Here is a 27222-nt window from a genome sequence, read left to right as displayed (position 1 = left end):
TAGGACCTCCCATTCTAAGTACAACAGTCTCCTTTGCACTGACTCCTTGTGGAAAGTTAAAGTGTTTTTTACGATTCTGTTTTTACTATTGTGTTTTTACTACTGTTTGTTTTTTAAGTGTGTGGATACTGCTGGAACCTGTAAATTTCCCTATGGGATGAATAAAGTATCTATCTATCTATCTATCTATCTATCTATCTATCTATCTATCTATCTATCTATCTATCTATCTATCTATCTATCTATCTATCTATCTATCTATCTATCTATCTATCTATCTATCTATCTATCTATCTATCTATCTATCTATCCTCACTGATTTAAAATATTATCGTGATAAAACTGTTCATGTTAGTTAAGCAGTTTGGCTCATATGCTCTGGAAATGTAACTTCCAGATTTCCCCACCCCTCCTTAGTGTTTATAAACATGCAGGCAAAAATACAAGCAAGAAGATAGATCTATAAAACACTGCATTGGTAGAATACTTTGTCAGTCTGTAGGATGAGAAATACACATAAGTGATATCTTTAAAGCTGTAGGGTTCTTGACTTCTTTTGTGTGCAGGTCCTCAACATGTATCCAGAGTTTTGTGAATACTTCTGGTCCAATTTGGAGATCACCTTTAACCTCAGAGATGTAAGTTACCCAGTGGTCACTGGAAGTCTGATCAATGTACACTACCCAGCCAAATAAAAAAACAGGCATATATGCAACATTTTGCGTAGCTGCCATTAACTTTGATCACGGGATGTGTTTGTCATGGTGTCATTTATGCCACACAGTGTGAGCGCAGTGTCACAATAAATGTTCCAACATTAGTTTCCATTCACAGTTGTATTGATGATGGGAGTGTCAGACTGTGTGTAAACCCTTTTCCAGCACATTCCAAAAATTCTTGATATAATTTCGGTCTGGAAAGCTGTGGTGGCCAATCCATGTGTGAAAATGATGTCTCATACTCCCTGAACCACTGTTTCACAAACCCAATGATGAATTCTGCTACTGTCATCTTGGAGTCAAGATAGTCATCTGACCTAATTTTTTTGGTACGCAACGTTGCTGATCCTAGACCTGACAAACTGAAGCAACCCCAGATCCTTACACTACCCTTACAGACTTATGCACCCATTACTGTGGACAACAAGGTCAATTTGGACTCATCAGACCTCATAAACTTTTTCTATTGCTCTACTGTCCAATCTTTATGCTTCATAGCAAATTAATATTTTTTAAGGAAATGATAAGGTACTCAATGCATCAGTTACTGTTAAATAACTTGTCAACTAAAACATATTAATCACAGAAGTAAATATCCAGCCAAAGACTCTTACCCATTTGTTTAATTCAATCCGAACGACGATTTATTTATTTTTTGACAGGGTATTGTATTGTATAAGTGAAAATATACCTCAGTACAGTAGAACCTTATTGCTCATTTTGCTATTTACTCATTTTACAAATCAATTTTCCCCATTAAAATTAACTGGAATATAATTAATCCTTGCCAGCCCCCCAAAAACACTGAAAAATCATTTTTAAGGGTTTTTGAAACAGAAAAAGTACAGTTAGAAAGAAAGTAACAATTACAAAAATCAATACACTAGTTTTATTAATTTATTCACCTTTAAGATGAAACAATCTGTGTGAAAAATGTGTGAAGAAGAGGGTGGTGGTGGTGGATGAGGAGGAAGAGGAGGAGGAGGGTTATTCTCTGGGAGGAAATTTCTTTCCAGTAAAACGTCAGGTAGAAGAATTTCTGGCGTTTTCTCTCTCCCTTCACTTAATTTGTTCTTTCTGGCCTCACTTTCATCATTGTCTGCACCTGCAGGTCATTTCATTAAAAACCTAGATGTTCCTGAAATGCACTAGACCATTGCCACTAAATAAAGCAGCTGCAGGCCCTGAACTTAATTGGTCTGGATGATTTTTTTTCAACAGAATCAGAAACCTCTGCCCACTTTGCCAACACTTCTTTTAATTTCCTGGTAGAGATAGCCTCTCCCACTATACTGTCCTCGCTGGGGAGTTTCCTAATCTCCTCCGCCATCTGAACGCTGGTGCTCCTGAATGTGAAGTGAGCCTGTGGAGGCTGCACCTGTTGGGAGGAGCATCTGCTCATACTACAGATTTACACTCATATTTCCAGACAAAAATTCTCAAGAGCCGCAGCTCATAAATCAAATTTCTTGTACTACAGTGCACTCTGTGCACATACTGCAAGGTTCTACTGTATTCACCTCATTTATCTATTTTGAGTTGAGCTATAGAGATTCAAAAATTACATTCTCACTAGTGTTGGATGACTTCTTGACAGGGCTGTAGAGGCTGCTACAGATTAAAAAGGTTGCAAATGTATTGTTCTTTTGTATACATTTAGTGGATAAAGTAATTTAAAAGACATTTATATTCATGTAACCTACAGCATTTTCTCTGTCTGTGTTTGCAGGTGAATAATGAAGTGGTGGGTGTGTTGAGTGGGGAGGAGACTGACTGTGATGGACACAGCAATCCACAGAGGACAGCGAAGCTCTCTGCCTCTCACACAGGTGGATCTGTACTAACATAAAACTCTTGTCTGACTGAAAACACCTACAAGAATGTCCTGTACTCACAAGAGTCTCAGTGTGTCATCCAAAACCACATCTCACATTGTCTGCTGATTCTTGTGTTTACTATATACTGTGTACTCCTATATACTGTATGTGTTCATTTTATCTCTATCTACCTCAAACCATGAGGTGACAAATAAAAAAAAACTGTCCATTTATCAATAGTGCATTATTATTTTGATGAATTATTTGTCACAATTTAAGTTAAATTTGAAGATCAGCATGGCATTTGCTGAATGGTGTGTGTGTGTGTGTGTGTGTATATATATATATATAATTTATCTCGTTAAAATGTGAAGACTTTAAAGTTATGTGATAAATACCTGTACTATTAAAATGTGAAACCCGTGCTTAAGGAAACAAAGAAATCTCTGAGTTCAGGGACAGCACAGTGGTGTGCACACACACACACACACACACACACACACACACATATATATATATATATATATATATATATATATACATATATGTGTGTGTGTATGTATATATATATACACACACACACACATATATATACATATATATATATACATATATATATATATATATATATATATATATATATATATATACAGGGTGTCCCATAAGTCTCCATACATAGGAGACATAATACATATGGTTCTAACATGTATTTCTTTATGTTTCTTCTTTATAGTTCTTCAGCAGTGGAGGACGCGCATTGAAATGTGTTCCCGACAAAATGGCAGTCATATAGAGCATATTATATCAATAAAAATGGTTTATGTCAAGAAACGTTTATTTTTCCTATGTATGGAGACTTATGGGACACCCTGTACATATATATATATATATATATATATATATATGTGTGTGTGTGTATATATGTGTGTGTGTGTGTGTGCATATATATGTGTGTGTGTGTGTGTGTGTGTGTGTATATATATATATATATATATATACATACATAATTACACACACACACACACACACACACACACACACACACACACACACACACACACACACACACACTGGACATACATAGTCCAGTGTTACTAATTATCAATAAGGGTGTTGCACTCTAATCAGGACTGTTGCTCTAAGTATTGTTTGAGATGCTACGTTGCATGTTGTGTATTTGTCGTTAACTTTTTAAAGTATGTGTAAGGTCTCATTTGCCCAGGTCACAGGTGTCAAACTCCGGTCCTCGAGGGCCGGTATCCTGCATGTTTTAGATGTTTCCCTCTTCCAGCACACCTGACGGTCGTTATCAGGCTTCTGCAGAGTTGGATGATAGGCTCATCATTTGAATCAGGTGTGTTGGAAGAGGGAAACATCTAAAACATGCAGGATACCGGCCCTTGAGGATCTGAGTTTGACACCCCTGGCCCAGGTCATTGTTCATCTTCAGTATTTTTTCAAAGTTCAACTGGACTGGTTTTGTTCTTGAAAATGTTTTGTCTCTCATCCAAGAGATTATTCTATTTTCTGGTAGAGGAAAGCAGATCGGTAGGGGGAGTGGTCTCTGTAGGTTGTTCTAGTTTATTGAAGGCCTTTCCATGTTCCATGCTCTCATTTATTTTGTTGGAATATTGTAGGTGACACCATGCTCAGCAGGAGAGAGAGATCTGTTTACAGATGGAAGAGACGCGGCATCTGGGAACAGCGCGATGGATACAAAGATGATCATAAACATACACTGTGAGACTGGGTGCCACTCTCACTTATTAACATTAGTGCATTGCAGTGTTTGAGTATTAACCCCTCAAACATCCACCAGGTCTACAGCATTTAGTCATTTTAGAGTTAGGATTAGACCTATATTTGAATTGAATTAGTTTAGGTTCTTCTTTCTGCCACACTGAAACTAGATGATTTTCCCTGTCAAATGAAGTCAAAAGTTCCTTAAATTTTCACTTAAGGTTAGGGTTCAAGGGAAAGGATGGATATTAACAGGTTCAACGTAAATTGTGGACTCTGTGCAGATATGGACCCGTGTTCTCCAGTGAGGATGAAGGGGACGACTTGGAGGTGACTGGTCCTACTCAGACATCTGGGCTTCATGCTGCTGCCATAAATAGCATGTTCCCAGAAAGTGACAGGAGAGAAAAGAAATATAACCCTTTAACAGGCAAGAAAGAATGACATAATCATGATTCACAGGAAAAATACATTTAAAAAGCAGCTCTGTGTTTGTGTGACTGCTGTACTCTGTCTTTGTGGAACAGATGCATTCTCAGGAGTATCTAACATCTTCACATTCTTGGGCTCGGAGAGTCAAGGAGAACAGGGATACCAGCAGGTTCCCTGCTTCCCCAACCTCCCCTCACCACCTCCTTCCCAGAAGCACTGTGGGCCATTGTCGTCCTCCCAGTGCCCCTCCAGCCCTCCTCCTCTGCCTCCGCCTCCTCCACCTGTTTTATCTCCAAGACGGAAGGCACAGTTAGAAATCAAGCTGGACACCCTGCAGCAACATATAACTAGGTTAGTCATCTGAATATAATACCATTAGTTTTAACATGCAAAATGAGGCCCACCTAAAGAAACACAGCATCTTCTAAACATACGGTGTGCTGTGCAATGTGAGCGATCAGTTAACCTATGAAGGTGCATGTCTATGGACTGTGGGAGGATGCAGAGAAAGGATGCAGATGAAGAACATGTAAACTCCCCATGAAAGGGCCCCAGCCCTGGGTCTGAATCCAGGACCTTCTTGCTATGAATCAACAATGTTAACTACTGTTAATATTAACCACATTAAACTAAGCCAGTAAAGTTTAGGTATTTTCTTATTTTCATTCAATCCACAGGCCAACATTTCACAAAACATTATTTACAGTGCATTGGTGTAATGGCATCAGTAAGTTTACGGCATACAAAAACTTATACAGCTGCTCAAAATGACATTGCTCTTTTATTATTAGCTTACTGGCCAATAGGCATGAGCTATTGTGAAGGCGCTGTGTCTGGCGTCATCTTTGTCATCAACGTCGTCTTTGTCGCCTTCATTAGCAATTTTTTCAAACTTCTTCTCTGATGAAGCTACTGGTCAGATTCATTTTATATTTTTTATGTAGCTTCCCTTGGACAATGTCTATAGAGTTTGTTCACTGCTTTGAGAAATTTAGATTTTTGAATTTTTGACGAATGTTTGAAATATTAAACATTTGCTTTTGCTTATAATGGGCCATATTTTGATGGACTGGCTTAGCTCTGGTTTTAGATAGAAAACAGCCCTAGTTAAAGCACAGATCATCTCTGTTTTCTGTACAGTTTGTGTTGTCAATAGCTGTACGTAAGGTCTGTTTAGAATTGTCCAAACAAGATTAGAAGTGTCACAGTTTAGATCCAGAAAAAGTTTAAGGGGGGGTGGAGGAGAGAGGTGGGATCCAGGAGTGGGGCCCCGGTGAGGGTTAAAGGGTGTGAAGCCCTAAATATTAAGAATATTTTATTTTATATAGCCTATTTTTTTAGCTTACCAGCCAACAGGCCGTAAGCTATTGTCGTCATGCGGCGTCTGTCGTTGTCTGTCATCTGTCACCTGTTACAAAAATTTCAATCGTCTTCTTCTCTGAAACGACAATTCCGATTGACTTCAAACTTGGTATACAGCTTCTTTATGATGATGTCAATAAAAGTTTGTGAAATTATTTCCATCCAGATCTGATTCTGGATTTGGTGCGACTTTGAAAAATTTCCCCATTATAAGAGATAGGAAGTGGATCGATGCAATAACTCAGTAAATATAAATGATATCAAGTGTAAATTTCTACAGTCCAGCCCTGATGGGGAGATGACCAAAACTTAATGCCCACATGCTGATCAGGATCTTCTTCTGGATCCGGGAACTCATGGAAAATTTAACATGGGCTCTTATGGGGAAAACATTTCAGTCATCTTCTTCTCTCAAACTACAGTTCTGATTGACTTCAAACTTGGTATACAGCTTCTTTATGATGATGTCAACACAAGGTATTGAAATTATTTCAATCCGGATCTGATTCTGGATTTGGTGCAACTTTGAAAAATTTCCCATTATAACAGATAGGAAGTGGATTGATACAATAAATCAGTAAGTATCAGTGATATCAAGTTGGAATTTGAATTTTTTACAGATCTGATTGTAATATGACCAAAACATGGGCTATTTCTGTAATATAATAAATACACATAATTGGGTGATAATAAATGGCATCTGGAGACATTTCCCAAATCTTTTAATTTGGCCGGTAAGCTACTGGGCCATTGGTCCTATTTTTGTTATCTTCCACTACTTACGTGTGACATTTTAAAGAGAAAACAATATTCCATTTCAGCTTTAGTCTAGTTTAGATTTAACGTTACGGTTAGTAAATAACAGTATCAATATCAAGAAATTTGGAAGTTAGAACTGGAAATAGAACTCAGAATTGGCGCACTAAAATGGTGTGTTTACAAGTCTGCTTATATCGTCTGACTGCGGCCCTGATGGAGTTATCAAATGGATGTTGCTTAACAGTGTATATCAGTAGGTAATGACTGGGTAACCTGGGTAGTTAACCAGTCTTCTGATCAAGATCCTTGCATTGTCAGGGAAGACACAAAAGCCCTATAAAAACAGAGCTGAGAAGTACTGACTACATAAATCAACATAAAAACCAACATACAAATATACATATGTCAGTGGCGGCTGGTGAAATAATTTTTTGGTGGGGCGCACTATGCAAGTTAGTTTTCGGATATCCACATATCACCACTAGGATACACTGAAGCACATGCACCACTATTCTAAAATATTAATTTAAATTAAAATAAAATACACAGAACATGTTTTCAGTCATTTATTTTTTATGTGTATATTTCACCTGTCTATCCTTCAAACATGCAAATTTTTCTGAGACTCTATTGTTAAAGTCAGGCATGTCCCTGGCAGGTGTCTTTTCCACTGAAAGTATGGATAATACATTTAGACAGGTAGATTGCATAGCATTAAAAACAGAGGTCAGCCTTTGGGCTAAATGCCTTTATTGTTACCACTCCTGCCAGGATTCAAACCCCAGTCTCCAGCATCATAGTCAGCAGTGTTACCCACTCAACTATCCAGCCACTAATGGATGTGCTCATAGTGTTACCTACTGATCCATCTGCTCCTATATATTAATATATAGTGGACACACACTATTTTTTCTTGGTCATTTTAAAAGTAACTCACCATCAGAGGCCAACAGAGTGACTCACTAATTCTAGTGACCTCATAAATCTACCGGATCATCCGTTTTAATAGATCGAATGCACATCTCATCTTTGGCATAACTTAGCTCTTTTTCCTGAACACTCTAATGATGCTTTTAGCAGTTTTAACATAGGACACAAAATAAAACCAATTTTCACTCAGTGTTTTAAGCCGTTTAGAATAGATCAATGTTTCTCAAAGTGTGGGGCAGGCCCCCCCGGAGGGGGCGCGAAGGCGTGCCGGGGGGGCATGGGATCTCTCCTGGGTGGTTGTTTTTTTTTTTCTCCTTCAGGTTAGAACATGTAGCAGGTGGAACTAATATTTTAGTGTTGGAGCACCCTGGACTCATGTTAGGGACGTACAACAAACAAATTTACTGCCATGGTGATCTGTCACTAGACTAGACAAAGAGTTTAGGTTTGGACAATGGACAAGGATTGGCCTAGAAAAAAAAAAGTGGAATGTTTCTGTTTTTGCACAATTCGTACAGTTTGCACTTTAATGTTCTGAGATGTGCAATGGAAACAGGCTCATTGCAGCCACTGATATTGCTAAAATGTTCGTCTTTATTACCAAAATGTATTTGTTTTAAAAAAAAGTAGCTTTATTGTCATAGTTGTAAGATAATTGCGCATTTCCAATTTTTATTTGGAAAAATATTGTCTCAGAGCAGTCTTGTTGAGTTTATTTGTATTGTTCAAGCAAAAATCTAAGTTATTTTTAATTTGAACAAGAAATAATTCAAGGAAAAGCAAAAAGTGTTGTTACAATATTGATGTTTCTTTCAATAAAAGTTATAATTGCACCACTGTTACAATGTTGCTGGGGTTGGGGGGGGGGGGGGGGGGGGGGGGGGCTGGAGATTTTTTGTCCTCCATAGGGGGGCCCGACAGAAAAAGATTGAGAACCGCTGGAATAGATCATAGTTTAGATGAGCGGCACATTGATGTGGACGTACCGAGATACTATAGTCATATAATGCGTTATGATGTGACATCTGACAATCCCATGTAGCTGGTTTGGGTATGTCTTTAGGTCGTCTTTCACTTATTCAACTTCATAGTTTACTTGTTTATCAGGAGAAGAAATTGAATAACAGAAATAGTAGAGAGTTGTTTAACACTGAGGGAGAGGAAGCTGAGCTCCAGTGAGGTTTGTTGTGGATCGAAGGAGGGGGAACTGAGAAGGACTCACATTTTGTGACCTCACAACAGGTAGAACTTAGAATTTACAACTTATCATGAATGTGTTTCTTTGTAACATTTAACATAATTGCCAAGGACTCCATCCAACATATACACACCTACAGTGATTTAACAACATGTCTCTATTTTGACACCTGTGGAAAGGAAAACTAGGCAAATCAGGATTTGCACTGGGTTCATATAGATTGAAAAGGTATGCGTTTGATCTCATGATCCAAATTTCTCTAAATGTTTGTATTTTTCAGTTTGGAGACTCGCATGTCAGCAGATATTGGGACCATCATGCAGCTGCTACAGAGGCAAATGTCATTGATTCCACCTTCCTACAGCACTCTGACATCAACACCAAACCCACCCTCGTCCCCCATCCTGTCCCCTACTTCTGTGTCTTTACCCAGCGCTTCAGCCCCAGCTTCACCTACAGAAACTTTACTTGCTGGTCCTCAAGACCAGTCAGGCAGTAAAAACTCAGATTTCATAAGTCCACAATCTCCCTCCATTGTTTGTACATCCTCTGCCCTCCTAGTTCCTTTCCCCTCCCCTCTAACCACAGTAACTCACCTTCTCCAAGAGCCACTTGAACAACCCACTGTACCTGTGTGGACACAGAGCTCATCATCTTTCTCACAGGTACGGGAAACTTCACATTGTCTTTCTTTGTGTGTGTGTGTGTGTGTGTGTGTGTGTTTGTGTGTGTGTGTGTGTGTGTGTGTGTGTGGTGTGTGCGTTTCACACGCACGTGTATCACACCACAAGTCTGAATAAAAAATGCTATTTCAATATAGAATAGATGTGTTGGCAGACACATGGCAGATGTCTTACTGCCATCAAAATCAATTCATTCATTTTAATATATAATATTAGACACACATCATATTATCAACATAAGTGGTGCATTGTACATATAGCCAACTTTCAGGTTTGCTAATGCAGAAAATATTTTTGAGTGGAACCTCTGGCAAGCAGCAGTTTTTCCAAAGAAATGTGCCGTCCATTTGCTTTATTTCAACAGATGTTTTATGGAAGTAGTCACAAACTCTGTTTGTGTCAGTGTGTTATTTTGTGATGAAAAAATGAAAAGACAATCTGTAAATGACCATCTGTCTGAGTTGATCATCATCATACGTTGGTAACATAAAATTGTTATATTATTGGTACATATCCACTTTACTTGGGTGGATATTGATCTGAACATCTAAATTCTTTGTTTTAACACTGCTGCTAGAGGTGTTAGATACTAGAGTTAATGTTTACCCCGTGTTTACCTAAAGTTATTATCAACAACAATTTGACACGGAGCTGTTGTGGACCTTGTGGTGAAAACAGTTCAACTTTTATTGATGTTTTTGACCCTTTCCCAGTGATCGATCATGACATATGGATTCTTTGTCATATCAGGATTGTAAAACTGCCATCACACTCTCTGAAAAACAAAGCAAAAGGCCCAAAGATCTGTAATGCTAATGCCAAGTAATCCACTGTCACTTTACAGAGGGTTAAAATTGATTGAATGAAACAGAGGTGGTGAATATTCCAACTTTAAGGCCATAATGAATGAACAATGAGACCGAGTCTAATTATAATATGACCTACTGTTGGTGCATTTGAGTCAGATTTAATTACTTAATTCTTTATTACTTAATCACTTAACCTCAATTCTAAAATGCAGAGATGTAACTGTAAATATGCCATAAACCCATATAAACCCATATTTTATTTATAATATTAAAATAAATGTTTAAACCAAAACCTTGTGCTTCTAAAATAGCATGATGACAGTGGCAGCTTCACAATCGTGAAATTACAAGGAACCCACTGATGCTAAATATGTCATGATCAATCACTGAGAAAAGGCTAAAACATCGATATTATCAAATTGTGGTAAATACTAGCTACATGCTCGAAAATTGAACATGAACGCCTCCTCACATTGTATTTTCCACTGGAGAACTGGGAAAATTTTTGATTCATGAGCTGCTGAGATGAAAATAACCTTTGAACTTTTCAACATGGTGGAGAGCAATGAGGGATTCACAAATGATAAACAATGATTTTATTAACATTCTGTGGCTGTTAGCTGGTGATTTTGCACATTTATAGCATACACAATTTTAATGTGATCTAACACATCCAAAGCTGTTTTACCCAAGTGGCAGGTCACAATAAATTGTGTGCCAGCCATTTTTCATTTCACAATGACAACAAAAGCACTTGAACACAATGCACTTGTAATTTAGAATTCACAAGAGGAAAGGATCATCTTCCTGATAGCACATGAAGGCAGCATAAATGAGTAGAATCTATCACTGTGGATTAAATCATTTTGCACCTTTTTAAAGGGGTAATTGGGGCTTCATCCATTATTATTGTTCATTCAGTCTCTCAACCACTTCAGTTAGCCAGGTTGAATTTCATTATGACATTAATTTATTTTATTATTTTTTTAAAAAACCAACACAAAGAACTATTTCATTCCAGGCTTTTTGAGGGCCCCTCTCTGCAGACACCCTGGGCCATTGGGTAAACAGTACCCTCTCCCCTCAGTCCAACACCCTAGTGTGTAGATGCCATTAAAATTATCCTGTTTGTTTCTAAAAATGTTACATTTTCTAGGTTCAAACATTTGGTATGTTTTCTGTTGTAATGTGTATAAAACATGTTCAGAAGATTTATGAGATTAGCACATCATCACATTCTGCTTTAATTTACATTATTTAAGATACCAGTTTGTTTGGAATGTGGGTGGTACATGCTGTAGCATCAACATAGCATTACCGTTACTTCAGAAAGGCAAAGTATCATGAGGAGAATAGGATTGAGGAGAATGGGCCACTAGAGGACAGTGTTAGAACTGATTATACATTATGTTTCTGGCAGGAACTTTTAAACACAGACTGTGAGGACCAGTCCTCAGTGAGTCGTTCGGTTTCACATCAACATCCAGAAGCAGCATTTGAGAAGCAGATGACAGCTCCAGAAGAACCAGTATCATCATCAGACAGCAGCTACCTGAGTCACCACTGTGATTCCAACCTGGGTAGTTCATAGTGATTTGGCACCACACTGCAATGAGTCAAGTTTGGTGAATATTGCCTATATCAAAACAGAGATTCAATCTCACATGTCAAAAATGCTATCTGTTCTCTTTAATCATTCACTGACAGAGTTTTTTCCCCAAGTTTCAAGTAGCTGCTGAGTGACAGGAGACACTCAATCCTAATTACAACTGTGCAAGAGCCAGAATTTTTTCTGAGGACATATTGCTGAGACCCTAAGTTCAAAAAACAGCAAGGAAGGAAGAAAAACAAAAAATAATTAACTACTTAGTGTATTGTCACTATAGAAAATTCAGAAAATTGTTTAGTGGCAGTGTCAGCCCTGTTCATAATCTTTTTCTGAAAACCAATAACATGATTGACATGACAGGGTGAATTTGGTGTACATCATCATCTTCATGGCTGACTTATGAAGGGGGAGCTGTTTTCGGCAGCTGCTACGTGCTCCCACGGGTGAATTTGCGAATGTACCACCTTTCTTTCCTCTGATTGGCTAGAAAGGTTCTTCTCCTGTTGTCTGTTGTCCGTGTGCCTCTATATGTTTGTAACACAGAAAGGCTGTTCATTTTGTTCTGTTCATGTATGGTCCATGTCCCTTAAGATATTTGATTTAAAACTTAAAACCCTGTTGTCTGTCTGCCTCTAGCAATAATACTAATCACTTTACTGACCACAGATGTAGAAATTTGTCTTTGGCTTCACATGTAGGTTTTAAAAGTCACAAGTATACAGAATACACACAATATTTTATTACTGTGAAAACAAACAATCTAGACTCATAGGATTTCATTTTCACAATCATGAATTTTTTTTTAAATGAACAGCATAGTGGTATGAAATGTAGTATTACTTCTTTAGCAGAAAAAATTTGAGTCTGGATTTGAATAATGAGACTAAGGCACTATTTTTGATCATGGAGGGTTTCGTATTCCATAATGTGGGAATTTTGAATTTGATATTAAATTGACTTAGTGTTGTACGTGAGAATTGACTGTAAATGTTAGTTGACTGCCTCTTAGTGTATGAATGTATATTAGAATTAAACAAGAACCAGTTCTAGATTATTACTATTATTATTATCATCAATATTAGTATTATTATTATTAACCTCTGCTCAGCGATGGGTAATGCATCTACTGGTGCTGACAGCTTGAGTGGCAGCTGACATCTCGCCCTGCATGTGAGTTAACTGCCAGATCAAGTAGCCAATCAGAGAAGAGCCTTTCTAGCCAATCAGAGGCAAGAAAGGCGATACATTCCCCTACCATCCTGTGTTTTGAAAATTTGCCTCCTGAAGCTGGGACATGGAGTATTCGACAGGAATTAGAATTCGGCAGCACATGGTGCACTCAAATAGCTCCATTTTAAGAATACATGACATATTCAAAGTGTTAGCTAACATTTAGAACCTATAATTGAGTGCTAATGAATGTATAAATACTCATAAAGACAAAAGTTTCCCAAGGCAAAAGCATTTGGGGCACATTCAGCTTCTTTATGAGTTGTTTCTGACTCCAATCTGCAGTTAGACTCGCTGGTTTTTAATGAAAGTCAAAAATTTGTCAAAGATCATCACTGGAAAAGAGTGCTCACTCTGCATATGACAATGGCTCACAGCTAGCACAAAAATCCTTTGAGGCAACAACATCTCACTCTTATCAAGTTTTAAACCATTGCATTTTAACTGTTTTTAACATTAAAATGAACTATTTATTATCAAGTTAATCTAACTTCTTACTTACTTTATTCTAAGATATCACAGGCACGTTCATGCATCTAAACAAAAAGGATGTTTAATAAAACAAGTTCATACTGTTTACTGATGATTAGGTACTTGGGACTTCTTTTTTTGGCTGTTGTACAGTGAACATGCATAATTACCATTTGTTTAAAAGCCATTCTTTTGGGGTCAACAGCCTCACTTACCCACTATGAAAGAAATACAAAGTAACTCACCAATCTGTCTTGATGAGCATTTCCACTGCTTCAATAATAAGGTGTTTGCTAAACAAATCCATAATGTGCAGTATAAAATGTATTCCAATTTTCGAAACAAGGCGCAAAAGTGTGATCATAACTTCACACCTGGAAAAGGCACCTGCCACTTGCCCATGATGTATTTTGACAGTATGTCACCCAAACGTGATGACACTGGGCTTTACTCCACCCACTCTCCTGAACTGTCACTGAAGTTAAATGGACAGAATTTACCAACTCAATTAGACAATTATTTTTAAATTATTATTATTATTATTATTATTATTATTATTATTATTATTATTATTTTGTAGTTGAGACATTTTTAATTTGTATTTTTTGTTTTATCAAGTCAAGTAATCAGTTGTGGTTTTAACACAGACTAATATGTTAGCATAGCAAATGGACCAAATTATATTTTACAGTGCACCTAAAGAACAAGTCCTTCTCCTTTTACATGACCACTTGCTACATTTCAGTCCAAAGTTATCATGGTGAAGCTAGGCAATTCAACAAAGGAGTCTGGAGTGTTGTTCAACCAGCTGTCAGTAAAACACGAGGCTGGACTCACAATAGATCCCCTGTTTGTCAGACGTGCCTCCAACACATCCATTTTATTTTGAAGGAAGTTAACATTTCCCATGAGAATTGATGGCAGAAAAGGTTTATATCGCCAAGGTTTATATTCTTGCCTTTAGCTTAGCACAAGATCTGCATCCACATTGGGCCTCTTTAGTTTGAAGGCATTAGGGTGATGTATCCCATAAGATGTATGTCTCAGCTTCAGCAGGTGCTCCCTTGTGTAAAAACATCTTGTTGCAGACTTTTCCATCAGAAGTTCAATCAATCACGTGAGAAAAAAAACACAATTTTATTTACAAAGTTGGAAGAGTATGACAAGAGCTGATCCAGTATGCTGCCATTCAATACAGAGCCTGCATCATTCGAATGAAATGAAAGCTCGGGGCACTGTCTGACTCTGTGTTTGACACTGCTTAGGCCTGGTGTTGAAGATGTCCTGGCTAACTTGATGGTGTCCCTTAAGAGTGGGTTCTTTGGTTTCAAACTGTGTTTGTAAGAGGAAGGCATATCAGGGAACCTCAAAGGCCAAAGTCCTTGTCCCTTAATCTGTCTCTGAAGGTTCTCATAAATTGCAATTGATCTTCTCCTCAGGGCATATCAGGAAACCACTATGCTTCTGCCCAGCAGCTTCTTTGTGAATCCAAAGGGGTCCATAATGAAGGCATTGGACTTCTGTACTTTGTCTCTGCTGCTCCTTCTATGCCTTTCAACATAATGCAAGGTAGTCGGTCTTCCCCTCACTCTCTCCCAAAGGTCGGCAAGGGCTACCTTCTCCTTCTCAGTGTCTGCAGTGCTTCTTCAGTAATTCAACTTTGGCCTGACTGCGATCTTCCACTCTTGTCTGTTTGGCTTTAGTGTTCCTTGATGGCAAATCTCTGCAACAGCACTCAACAATAGTACTGTGAGGTGACTCTGAGTTTAGGTCCTCCTCCATCTCCCCAGCTGCTATGTCCAAGACTGGCAGTTTGCATTGCACCACCTTACACTTCCTCCGACAGCCTATCTTGATCTCCTGACTAAGATGTGCTTTCTGAGACCCCTTGGGTTCTTACAGACCTTGCCACATTTACAGACGGCACTCATAGTCCTGGTACCCATTCAGTCATTGCAGGAACATCTGTCTGCTTGAGGACCTCATCCCCTCCGTCCCTCAGACAACACTGGAAGTATATCATTGAAACATTCAGCATAGTGACTTTGTGGGTGCTTCCACACAAAAGCTACAGTTCAGGATATTAAATGTCACTATCAGTCTGCTGTCAATACACTCCTCATGGCTGTCATCCAGCCTTTTGCTGACTGTTTAAATTATGATGAGGCTTAAAAGTTATACATCAGTAAGGACATGAATGCTGTAAGTAACAGGTGGGTACTGTCAGTGTCTGCATTGTGGACGTTGATTGACAAGTAACTCTGACTTTGGAACCTTCTCTTTATTGAATAAAACTTTTTTCCCTTGCCAGACAACTTAACTGTAATTGTTAAGTAAGAAGTGAAAATAATAAGACCCTCAAAGGGTTCTGGTACACGGTTAACTGTACTTAAATACAATACCCTGTCTATAGTGTAACTTAGCAACATTAGTGAAAGTTAGCATTAATTTGGGACAACAGTATGTGATCTCTCAGTTAGCCTGAAAAAAGAACACCCAGTGCTAACTGGTCTGATGAATTATTTATATTCTTACAAAACACAGGTGAATTTGTGGACATTTTTCAATACATGACAGTGCTAGTTTGCAATGCTGTCTATGTTTTCAGTAAGTTACTACTAGTGTAGTAAACAAGATGGCAATGCCAAAGCTTTATTATGGCAGTCCACAGATCAATGGGTGATGTCACAGAGGTGTTTGTTCACTTTTTGCAGCATATGATTTTAGTCTATGTTGTAAAACAAGTAAATCTGACTGAAGATTTGTTTTTTATTTTTGCATGTTTTTCAAAGGCATTTGCTAACAGGTGACTAAAGGTTACAGGGGTTCCTTTGGCCATTAAATGTCAAACGTGAAACCATATCAAATCACTATTCCATGCTTACAGCCTCATTGTCTTAATATCTTACAGAATGTTGCATACATTTTTTCATGTAAATGCTACATATGCACATTTTTTGTCATCTCTATTAACCCTCCTACAGTTCAGTATAACTACATTTTGAGAATTGTTTAGTCTCATCCCTCTACGCAGAGGAACAAACTACAGAAGATATAAAAATTAGAATGTTAGTGTCCACTTCCTCATCTTTTGTCAAGCTTTGCTTCTTCCAGTCCCAAATGTTGTGTCTCTTTCCACTATAAAATATCTTCTGTGGTGATCTTCTGTGGTGATATCAGTCCTTGTAGAAGCCAATAACCGGTAACGTAATAATGGCCAATAACATAATAAATTTGCCATGTTTACCACTGTAATAGGCCAATAACGTAATAACTGGCCATTAACATAATAAAAGTCCTGAACTGATAACATAATAACTTTTGACCAATAACGTTGTAACTTATTATGTTATTGACTGGTTATTATGTTATTGGCCTGGTATGGCCAATAACTGGCTAACACTTTGCCAGCATCTCTCACCATGTCAGTCAGTGAGCCTCCATACCTACCCACAGAAGTCCTATCAACAATCATTACCTATTCTCTCAATCAAGACATGTCCATGCTGGGAACATTCAATCACGTCTCAGTCTGCAGTGGCTTCAACTTCTCAAGTCTAGGTTCATCAACTAACCCTAACCCTAATATGTGTGCAAAAATTATGGAAATAGATATGACATTGCCTAAGCTTATCAAGACAATGTCAAAGCTAAAGGCAGTTCAGAAAAATGAGTGTGGTAATTTTTTGATGCAGACTGTGTACCCCCCCCCCCCCCCCCCCCCCTTGATTTCTTCATTAAATACAAATTTTGTAGAATTAGAGATTAGTGTTAGAGACCCCCCTTTACTCGTTTATATGCTTTGCATTTATTCTTTAGTAAGAGCTGTTTTATTTATTTATCAAAACTTTCAAGTTCTCTTTGGGTAGGTGAGTTATTTGTAATAATACTTTTGTTCACTTGCAGTTGAAGGAAGCAGTAGAAGACTGAACAACTGCCAGCAAATTCAAGAACCAAAATAACGATATAACCTTCATGTAACATGCATCTGGCTTACATCTGAGGGTGTCTCCGTTCCCCCCATGTACCTGTTGGTGGGTGGACAGAAAGTCCTCATTTCCAATAAGGACTCTGCCAAAAAACAGGATAATGTTTAATGTCAGTCTAGAAATGTCCAAGGTTTAATAATAATGAATTTCTATAGCACTTTGCACTGCCAGCGACCTCTCTGATCACCGCCACTTTCACACACTATTGGGAGTGACACTGGAGTTAAAGTAGGTGAGGTGTCTTTCCCAGGGACAGCAGCAGAGAATCACTGTCATGGAGCTGGATTTGACACTCCAAACCTGCTTATTAGACAAGCCGCTCTACCTCCTGAGCCATAGGAGCCCCAGTTAAACATGAACTTTCTCAGAACAAAAATAATTAAAGCCACAAATTTGACTGAGCTCCTACTGTTAATGTGTAGCCCTTGTTTTAGTGTGTTAAGCTGAGTCTGTATAGCAATGTATAACAAGTGATACTGCCAAGATGCTCCTGTTCTTAACTGTATTCACAAGTTTTGTCATATTTGTCATGTGTAAGTTGTTTCAAAAACCTTTGCCCCCCCCCCCGCCCAGTTATGATTGTTAAAGGTTTCCTTTGGAATTCCCAAAATGTTTCTGTTTCTGTCACTCACTGTGCTATGTCCAGCCAGGTCACTGCCTTTCACTCACTACCATCCTGGTGTTGCACAAGTCGTCCCTTCACTTTGGCTGTCAGTATCATATTGCAGTTTGTCCTCTTGCTTTCATGTCCTATGCAGCTTCCCTGGTATTGGCATGGCTCTTTACTCCATCATTCCTGTGGATTTTTATTTGTTTTTGAGTCTGATGGCATATTCCTTTCTCTTTCAGTGTCATCTACATGTTTCAGTATGTTTTACATTTCTGTGCAATTTCAATGGGGTAATAGTTGTCAAATTGGATAACGGTATATCCTACTTGAATTTTCTTCGACCACGCTTTCTTCAGTACCATATCTTAAGTTTCAGACCATAGAAAGTTAGCCACCACTGCTCTTGGAAGGTCACCTGTACTCAGTTTTTGCACTGGTGTTCTATGAGAATGCTGGATCTGCAGGGTGATCCTTTCAGGAAACCCCACATCTGTTGTTGTTTTTTGTTTTTTTTAAATCACTGGTCCTCATAGTTAACTATTGAACCACCTTCTGTTTATTCATTAAGGAGAAATATGAAAATATGGTTATTTTTTCTTCAATGATCCTGCTTCAAGGTCTGCTTCTGTTCTGTTCTCCACATTCCATTCTTCCAGAGTCTCTATGGGGCTTTGGGCTTGGTTGAACGTTCCTTTTGGTCTTGTAATTCTTTGTTTCTTTCAATGAATTTGTCTGAGAGAAATAATCTTGGTCTCAGTCTTAAGCTTGTTTCTGAATTGTGTCACTTTCTTAAGTGTTGTTGCAGCACTTTTAAGTCCTTGCTAATGTTTGGAGGCTCTTGGTTTGGCTGTCATCCATTATCAGGGTTACTTTCATTGCAATCGGTCATCTCATTCATTTTGAGCTGTACCTAATTTCCTCTTGTTTTTTCAGTCTCTACATGTATTTTTCTACTCATTACTAGCATTCTAAATTGTGTGTGTCAAGTTAAATACTTTTGGTGGAATTTTAGTGTAGCTGATACCTGATTTAACTGCTGTTAAGCAGTTTATCTAAATCTCATTTTTCTCTTTGTTTCAATGGCCAAAGTATCAAATGAGTTTAAGGGATGGAATTCTCAAAAACTGGACTTTCTTCCTGTACCCATGAATTCTGGGTCCGTGGAAACAAATCTAAATACAACTATGGCTGTTTCTATGTTCTGCTACACATCCTTGTCTATTTCTGGTTGTAAAAGTATGCAAAGATATTTTACCATCAAATCAGAAAACATCTACAAAACATTTTTGTAGAAGACATAAGCATGTGAAATTGAAAAGGTGGAAGCTTCTTGTAATGCTACAATCAGTAATATGCAAAATGGAGCATATGAGGACTTCTGTTCTATTTTAAGACTGAGAATAATCTTTATCCAGCAATAACCCTGCCCTGTGGAGAAATTCTGGCTGATGTATAGGCCTGAAACTATACCTCTTTCAGAAGCTACTAAACCTTGGTTAATTCCACAACAAACCTGTATTCATGTGTAGTGTTTATCTGTAATGTGTTTTAAAGCTTCTGTTGAAGGTTTCGTTGTTTTCATTTGTTTTCATTTTTGTATAATGTACATCAGTACTAAATTAAATTAAATATGACCATGCATATACTGACATCCAATCAAAATTAGGTTGTAACAAAGAGAAAACTGCAGGAGAGAACTGAACATTCATTGTTCAGGTAAAATATGTTTATTTTTCATTCATGTAGTTACAAAACATTCATTTGGTTGTAAAACATCCACCAAAAAATTATTTGCGTGAACCCATGCTGCAGATGATCTTTAGGGTTCAGTTTTACTCATTCATATTTTGATGTTGAACAAACATTTTATTGTTCTAACTGTTTATTTTTGAATTTATCTGTAGACTTCTGAAATGTTCCACTGCTTGACAAATTTTTATCATGTTCTGGTGTTTTTTTTCCAAATTTCACTCAATAAAACAAATCTGTCTTTCAGGTGGAAGAAATGTTTGAGAATGTGCGTAGTTATGAAACATTTTTACTCTATTACTCAGCTCTAATTCAAATGACTGCAAAAAATCGCAAATGTGATCAAAACTAAAACAATAATAATTTTTCAAAAAGTATTTGACTTTAATAATAATAAAAAAAAATCTACACTGTGGGTAACTTGGCATGAAATTACCTACATAGTACCTCCACAACATTAGCTATATTCTTAAAGTGTTATATGACAGGTTATACAGTATGTGTTGTGTGGGAATATTGTATTGTGTTCTTTCACACATACCAACAGCAGACATGTAATTTGATAGTTGAATATAAATTTATGCTGATTTTAATGACAAATGTTCAAGTATTCATAATATATTCTGTCACTGTCAATGAAAATAAGACTTTACATTAGTTTGAATGTGAATATTGACAGAAACATTACCATCACAACCTTGACCTGTGTGTTTTTGCTTTTAATGTTTTCCATATGTAGCAATAACAATAAACCTGATCTATGCTCCTCTGAAATCAATCCACATTGTCCAATGGTAAGCTAAGTAATTGTTGGTAAGTGTTGGTTTCATTTGCTGTGGCTTTTTTTTATGTCTGTAATTGTTATAATTTCATTGTCATGTTTGAATTAATATCACAAATTGTGACTTTGTAACGGGCATTTAGAAACTGTACTTCAGTAGCTTTACATTTTGCATACATTAAACTGATTTAATTTCAAAGTGAAATTTGTCAGTCTTATTCTTATTCTTGATCTCAGTAATGTTGAAAATTCCCCCAACATCCTGTGTCAGAGTATGCTGCAGTTGTTTGGTTTACTGAATGCTGGTATACAGTGAACCAACCCTGAACTCATGGCAAATGTGATATTTATGCGAGTGACCAATAAGTGAATGAGCAAGGAACCATAGACTGTGAAACACAAAGTATTCAAATCAAGGGTCATAAACATATCAAAGAGTACACAGGAAAGTTACAGAGGGTAAGAGGTGTGGGGTCTCATGAGGGCCTGTATCAGGCTTGAATGGATCAGGGGAAAGTAACTTGATCAGAAGCAAAGAGATCAAAAGACTTGTGTCAGGGGAAGTGACCAGGGGTCATTGTCAAAGATCTGTACAAGGAGGAAGGGACCTGATCACAGGGCAGAGTGTCCTTTGTTACTCTTTCTCCGCAGCCAAATTTCCTTTAAATGAAAATTTAATAATTAGTCGAGCAAAACCAAATTCACCTATGATTCCTACAAATGGAGGAATGAGACCATGGAGTCCACAGCAGCAATTTTTCAAAGTAATAACAGTATATACTGAGCAAAAACCTATATTCAAGAATGCATAATTCTTTTTTCCTCCAAAGTAAGTCTACTTCTTCCTGCTTTTAGAAGTCAGCTTACTTTTCCTCCCAAAGTCTCCATGTGACCCTAGTTTCTCTGATAAATTTTTAGAGATCCCAACAGGGTAGTTAAACAGCCAAATAAGATAGATAGATAGATAGATAGATAGATAGATAGATAGATAGATAGATAGATAGATAGATAGATAGATAGATAGATAGATAGATAGATAGATAGATAGATAGATAGATAGATAGATAGATAGATAGATAGATAGATAGATAGATAGATAGATAGTAACCAAATGCATTTAATCTGTGCGCTCCGAAGTTTGTTCATAAACAGTATTATATTGCATCAGACTACCTCAAATAACAAGAGGTGGGAGATAAAGCACAGAAGCAGCAATAAGAAGAAAAGAGGTGACACTTTCCTGCGTTTTTCACACTTTCCGCTAGATGGCGTTTTAGAAGCACTGTCGCCAAATTGGACTGAATGCTGATTGCGGTTCTATTTCCAGTGTAAAGTCATAGGGCGGCACAGTGGTGCAGTGCTGACGGTAACTAGAATAGGCTCTGGCACCTCTGAGACCCTCTGGAGGAAGCGGCTGGAAAAACGAATGAATGAATGAATGACGTCATAATATTTAAAGGAAAAACTTTATATTACCGGAACAAATACAATATGAAAAATTAAGGTTTATTAATTATGAATGTAAGTAATATTACTAGAGTTGTCAGAATTGTCTAGTAAATGCAGCTATCTGAATCCTGAATCTAATTAAAGACCATTTAATTTTAAGAAATTTCAAACATAAAGTAGTATTGTTATTATTACATTTGTGACAGTTTTTCTCAAAACAGTATGACTTTACTCAACATGTCTGAGGCTTTAGTCCTCATTGCGGTCCTAATGCTTCTTAGTAGTAGGCCTCTTTGTATTGGTCTGTGTGCAGCGGTCTGCAGTTTGTCAAACAATCCAGGAAAATGAAGACTATCTGTAATTTCTTCCAAACTAAAAGAAACATGAAGGTTACACAGTGAAACCAGGGCAAATTGTAGTGGTGCAAACTGAAAGAAAAAAAAAAAAAAAAAAAAATCTGGCTTCTGATTAATATTTACAATATTAGAAATAAAAAATGCAATATGCTGAGTGGATCTCAGCTACACTGTGTAATATTGACTCTGCTGACTCTAACCCGAACTGTACAATAACTGTACCATATTACTCAGAGCAACACAGCAGCATAAAATACAACATTGAACTGGTATAGTTTTGTTTTTTAATCACTTATTTTATCATGCACATTATTTATTCATGGTTATTTATATATATTTTTCTACTGATTATTTTATCTTGTTCACTAGTGTTTTATCCTTGTGTTTTTATTGAGACCAATGCACCGTCATTTCGTTATGATGAAATATTTAAATGACAATAAAGAAATCTGAATCTGAATATTTACGTTGTTTTGTTTTTTTTTTTAAATTTGAACAATGAACATTGAACAGTATATATACATAATAGTATACAACATAAAAGGGTAGAAAGTTTCATAATTCACAGAATATTTTACATTACAAATATATAGAATACATATAAAACATTAGGGAAAAATACATACATATATATATATATATATATATATATATATAATAAAAAAATTGCTCGAGGTATAAATAGAAATTATACAAATCAAATAAGATTATACACTTGACATATTTTTTTTGTTTTATTTGCTTTAGAATTTATGCTGTTTCTCAAATTGTCTACATAATTGGAAAAAAAGGGCTTTGAAAACAGTAATGTTTGGACGTTGATGTGCAAATTTGGAACAATGACTGTGGAATTTGGCAAATATAATCTAAAGGTTGAAAATATATCTTTTTTTCTGGAGTTATTTTATCAATTTGTGATAGGCCAAATAAAATGTGTTGAAAGTTCGATTTACATGAAGAGTCAATTTTTGTGTTTATAAAATTATTCAAATCAATCCAAAATAAATGTGTGGAGGTGCAATCTGAGTATTTACTTTTATGTGGAACGTATGCGTACATTTCACGTAAAAGCTGTTTGTAATAACTGCTTGTCATACGATCGGTTTTATTTTGAAATTTGAAACCGGAAGTTGTATATTTTTGCGGATTCTCTTGGGTTCAAATGAACCTAGCTTAACTGCACTATGTCAGCGCCGACTTGGTTTTGAGTTATCCCTTCTTCGTAACGCTCACTGGTCAGTAGAGGGTAGACTACAGACTGGTAAAGCGGACTCGGTGGTCTTTGTGGATGCTTTGGCTCCGTTCGACCCCAGACGGCTCCTGAGACACGGAGGATGAACGCGCGAGCTCTGCAGTAATGATGCGATTTATTCTGGACTGCCTGAGGAGACCGGCTTCTACGAGCCCCAAGGATAAAGGGTAAAATGACTGCAAACTCTAATGCAAGGCGAATGACTGAGGGCCTTATTTAATTTCAGGACTCTGAAGCACATTGGCTTAAATCTCCATAAAGAAGCAGAGTACGATTTAGCGAAATGTTACTTTTGAAAGTATGGAATTCATGATGACGACGCGCGTGCCTACTAATATAAATGGGTCCGTACAGGCCAGAGGAATCCAGCTCATTCAGCCTAATTATAATATCAGGTGGGCCAGACCAGTGAAATAACAACAGTGGAAAAAAGTCCAATTGCATTATGAGAGTGTTTACATCTGCAAAATAACGTTTAAAATGTGAATAACATGAATATCGAAGCAAATGTGTGCCATCAGATATTGAATGGTTATATTTTGCTTTTTTTTTTTTTTTTTCTTGAATGGTTGTATTTTGCGATTTGAATTTTTTTTTTTTTTTAGAGTTGATTTATTTATTTATTTTTTTGAATGGTTGTGTTTTGTAATTAGAATTTTTGTGTAGTTGATTTTTTTTTTTTTTTTTTTGAATAGTTGTATTTCGTTATTTGAATTTTTTTGTTGAATTTTTTTTAATAGTTGTATTTCATAATTATAATTTTTTTATAGTTGAATTTTTTTTAATTGTTGAACTTTTACACATAGAGTTTCATACTCTGAATTCAATTATTAAAAAAAATATTTTTTTAATTCAATATTCTCAAATACAATGTGTTTCAAATTCAATCTAAAAAAATTCAATCTAAAAAAATTCAATATAACATCTTGACCAGGCAAAACCAATGGAGTGCCGAGCCACTCGATCTAACTTTCACCCAACTTTTTTTTTTTTTTTTTTTGAATAATTGAATTCAGAATATGAAACTCTATGTGTAAAAATTCAACAATTCAAAAAAAATTTTCAACTATAAAAAAAATTCAAATTAAGAAATACAACCATTCAAAAAAATTATTGCAAAATACAACCATTCAGTATCTGATGACACACATTTGCTTCCATATGTGAACAACCATGGAAAAAGTGAAATTTCATGTGAAAAATAAGTGCAACATTATTAAGCCTCAGTTAATCATTTACACATGTGCATTACACATCGCACTGGATCTATAAATACACAAAATATTTTGTAAAAGGCATAATATTGGTAAGTTTGCACTTACTTCTCACAAGACATTTCATGCTGTTCATATTTGTTAAGGTTATTCACATTTTTTGTGAAAGGATGGTTTGTAAATGTACACATTTTCATGTAATTTAACTTTTTTACATTAAAACAAAGACAAAAGTTTGTAGTTGTCATTATTTATAGGTTATTAAGTTAGTATTTTACTTGTCCAACCCACTTGAGACCAAAATAGCGTTTTTATGCAGACCCTGAACTAAAAGGATAGCTTGTTAATATCTTCAGTGTAATTTTTCCATTTCACAAATTCATCCCACAGACTGAATTGGGCCCTTTGGTGGGCCATATGTTTGACACCCCTGGCATAGGCTACTAATGATCTTAATAATGCAAATATAAGGTAGCTCTGAGACTGTTCTGTTAATAACTGTCTACTGATGGCATTTTAAGCTATTTCAAATGAATAGGACTGGGTACAGAATTTTGATATTTTTATCACACTTGCTTAATTTCTTATTATGAACTCTAGAAAAATGAAGGAAATGAAGCTGGGATTCAAGAAAATTACAAGTGAATAATTTTTTTAAATCAATAAACACATCCATTAATCAATTAATTCTTACATCTCCATTCTAATTAGTGACAGTATATGTAGGGTGTGCAGTTGGCTTTAATGCCTTTTAATAATGGTTTTATGTTGATAGACAGCTTTCATTTTGTGCCAAATACCCTAGGTTTATACGTTTATGGAACTGTATTGAGTGTACAACAATGAATGTAGGGCTGCACGATTAATCAATTTTAAATCGGATTATTTAATCAGGACAATTTTCAAATTTCATCTCTCTCATGTCTCCGGGCTGCTCGCCTCCGGGCTACTGTAGGTTCCTCCTCCTAACTGTGAGAGCAGTCTCCACAGTCTTTGGTCTCCACACACCAGTACACAAATGCCATTTGTTACGGAGAGTGAGAAGTTCATGGCTAAAAATAGCAAGAGCAAGTCGGTTGTGTGAAATTGGTACGGCTTCGAAGTTTCTGATGAAGACCAAACCATTCCTCACTGCAAACTCTGCCTGAAGGCGATATCAGTCAAAGACAGCAGCACAGCCAACTTATTTCAGCACCTCAAACATCATCACATGCCACAGTAGGAGCAGTGCATTGCATTGTGGGCTGCACATGAAAACGACATGCTGACTTCTGTTGTCTTTTGTAGTTTTACGCAGAAATTGAAATCGAAAATTGAGTTTTTAGAGGAAAAAATTGGGATTTAGTTTTGGCCAAAATTGTGCAGCCCTAAATGAATGTTTAATTTAATATTTAATTTAATTCCTTTGCCTCAGAACTGAAAAGTGGTGTTGTCATGCAGTCTCAGCAGATTAAGCGCATTATTATTATGAATATTTGGAGTCTGACAAATGTACAGCTCAGAAATCTCGGAACTAATGATAGGGGAATTTCAACAGTGTAGTGAGCACAGAAATCAACATCAAATTTGCAGTACAGTTAGTCTAGTTAAGTGTCAGCAGTCATAGTGAGTTAACTGAATGACTGACTTACTTTCCATGGAAATGAAATCTGAGGCCAGAGGGACTTTTTTGAATACACCAGAGTAGCTGAAGTGACTTAATTATTAAATGGAGCATGAATGAATCCTTGCACCCTGACAATAATTGTGTTAACATGATCACTGTGCTGCAGTTTTGCTTTACAGGGGTGTATTAATGCTCAAATCAGCAACACAATATCTATACACACTCAATAGGAACTATATGAATGACTATAGAAAACATGCATTAATATTATAACTTATAGCTCTTTATTGTTCATATTATTATGTTTCTGTGAACTCCCTTGTTGTATAAACATCCCAAAAGTATCAAGGTTAGTGTCAGTATTTGGTTTATTTACCTCATGGGCGTCAAACTCATTTTAGTTCAGTTCCACATTCAGTCCAACTTGATCTCAACTGGGCTGGACCAGGAAAATAAT

The 27222-nt window shown here is 36.7% G+C and overlaps 2 protein-coding genes and 1 long non-coding RNA gene across 4 annotated transcripts in view; 2 read left to right on the top strand and 1 right to left on the bottom strand.

The window, feature by feature from the left end:
- LOC115437559 (potassium voltage-gated channel subfamily H member 6-like) overlaps nt 1–12361 on the top strand; it is a 75772-nt gene extending 63411 nt beyond the window's left edge. The window contains exons 17-23 of the mRNA XM_030160799.1: nt 567–638; nt 2449–2548; nt 4174–4276; nt 4561–4706; nt 4804–5059; nt 9238–9622; nt 11870–12361. Coding sequence (XP_030016659.1) covers nt 567–638; nt 2449–2548; nt 4174–4276; nt 4561–4706; nt 4804–5059; nt 9238–9622; nt 11870–12040 — 1233 coding nt within the window. The 3' untranslated portion in view covers nt 12041–12361. The remainder of the gene's footprint in view (nt 1–566; nt 639–2448; nt 2549–4173; nt 4277–4560; nt 4707–4803; nt 5060–9237; nt 9623–11869) is intronic.
- Nucleotides 8832–25449, bottom strand: LOC115437564 (uncharacterized). The gene is made up of 3 exons (XR_003937947.1): nt 25438–25449; nt 11742–11744; nt 8832–8929 (listed from the first exon to the last, which is right to left on the bottom strand). It is a non-coding gene; the product is annotated as an uncharacterized LOC115437564 (long non-coding RNA).
- Nucleotides 23852–27222, top strand: part of LOC115437560 (uncharacterized) — a 33218-nt gene continuing 29847 nt past the window's right edge. For both annotated transcript variants that reach the window (XM_030160803.1, XM_030160802.1), the window contains exon 1: nt 23852–24112. In XM_030160803.1, coding sequence (XP_030016663.1) covers nt 24051–24112 — 62 coding nt within the window. In that variant the 5' untranslated portion in view covers nt 23852–24050. The remainder of the gene's footprint in view (nt 24113–27222) is intronic.

Source organism: Sphaeramia orbicularis, chromosome 17 (genome assembly GCF_902148855.1).
Source record: "Sphaeramia orbicularis chromosome 17, fSphaOr1.1, whole genome shotgun sequence".
Classification (NCBI taxonomy): Eukaryota; Metazoa; Chordata; class Actinopteri; order Kurtiformes; family Apogonidae; genus Sphaeramia; species Sphaeramia orbicularis.
Note: the sequence above shows the minus strand (reverse complement) of the source record. Positions and strands in the feature narration are given on the sequence as shown.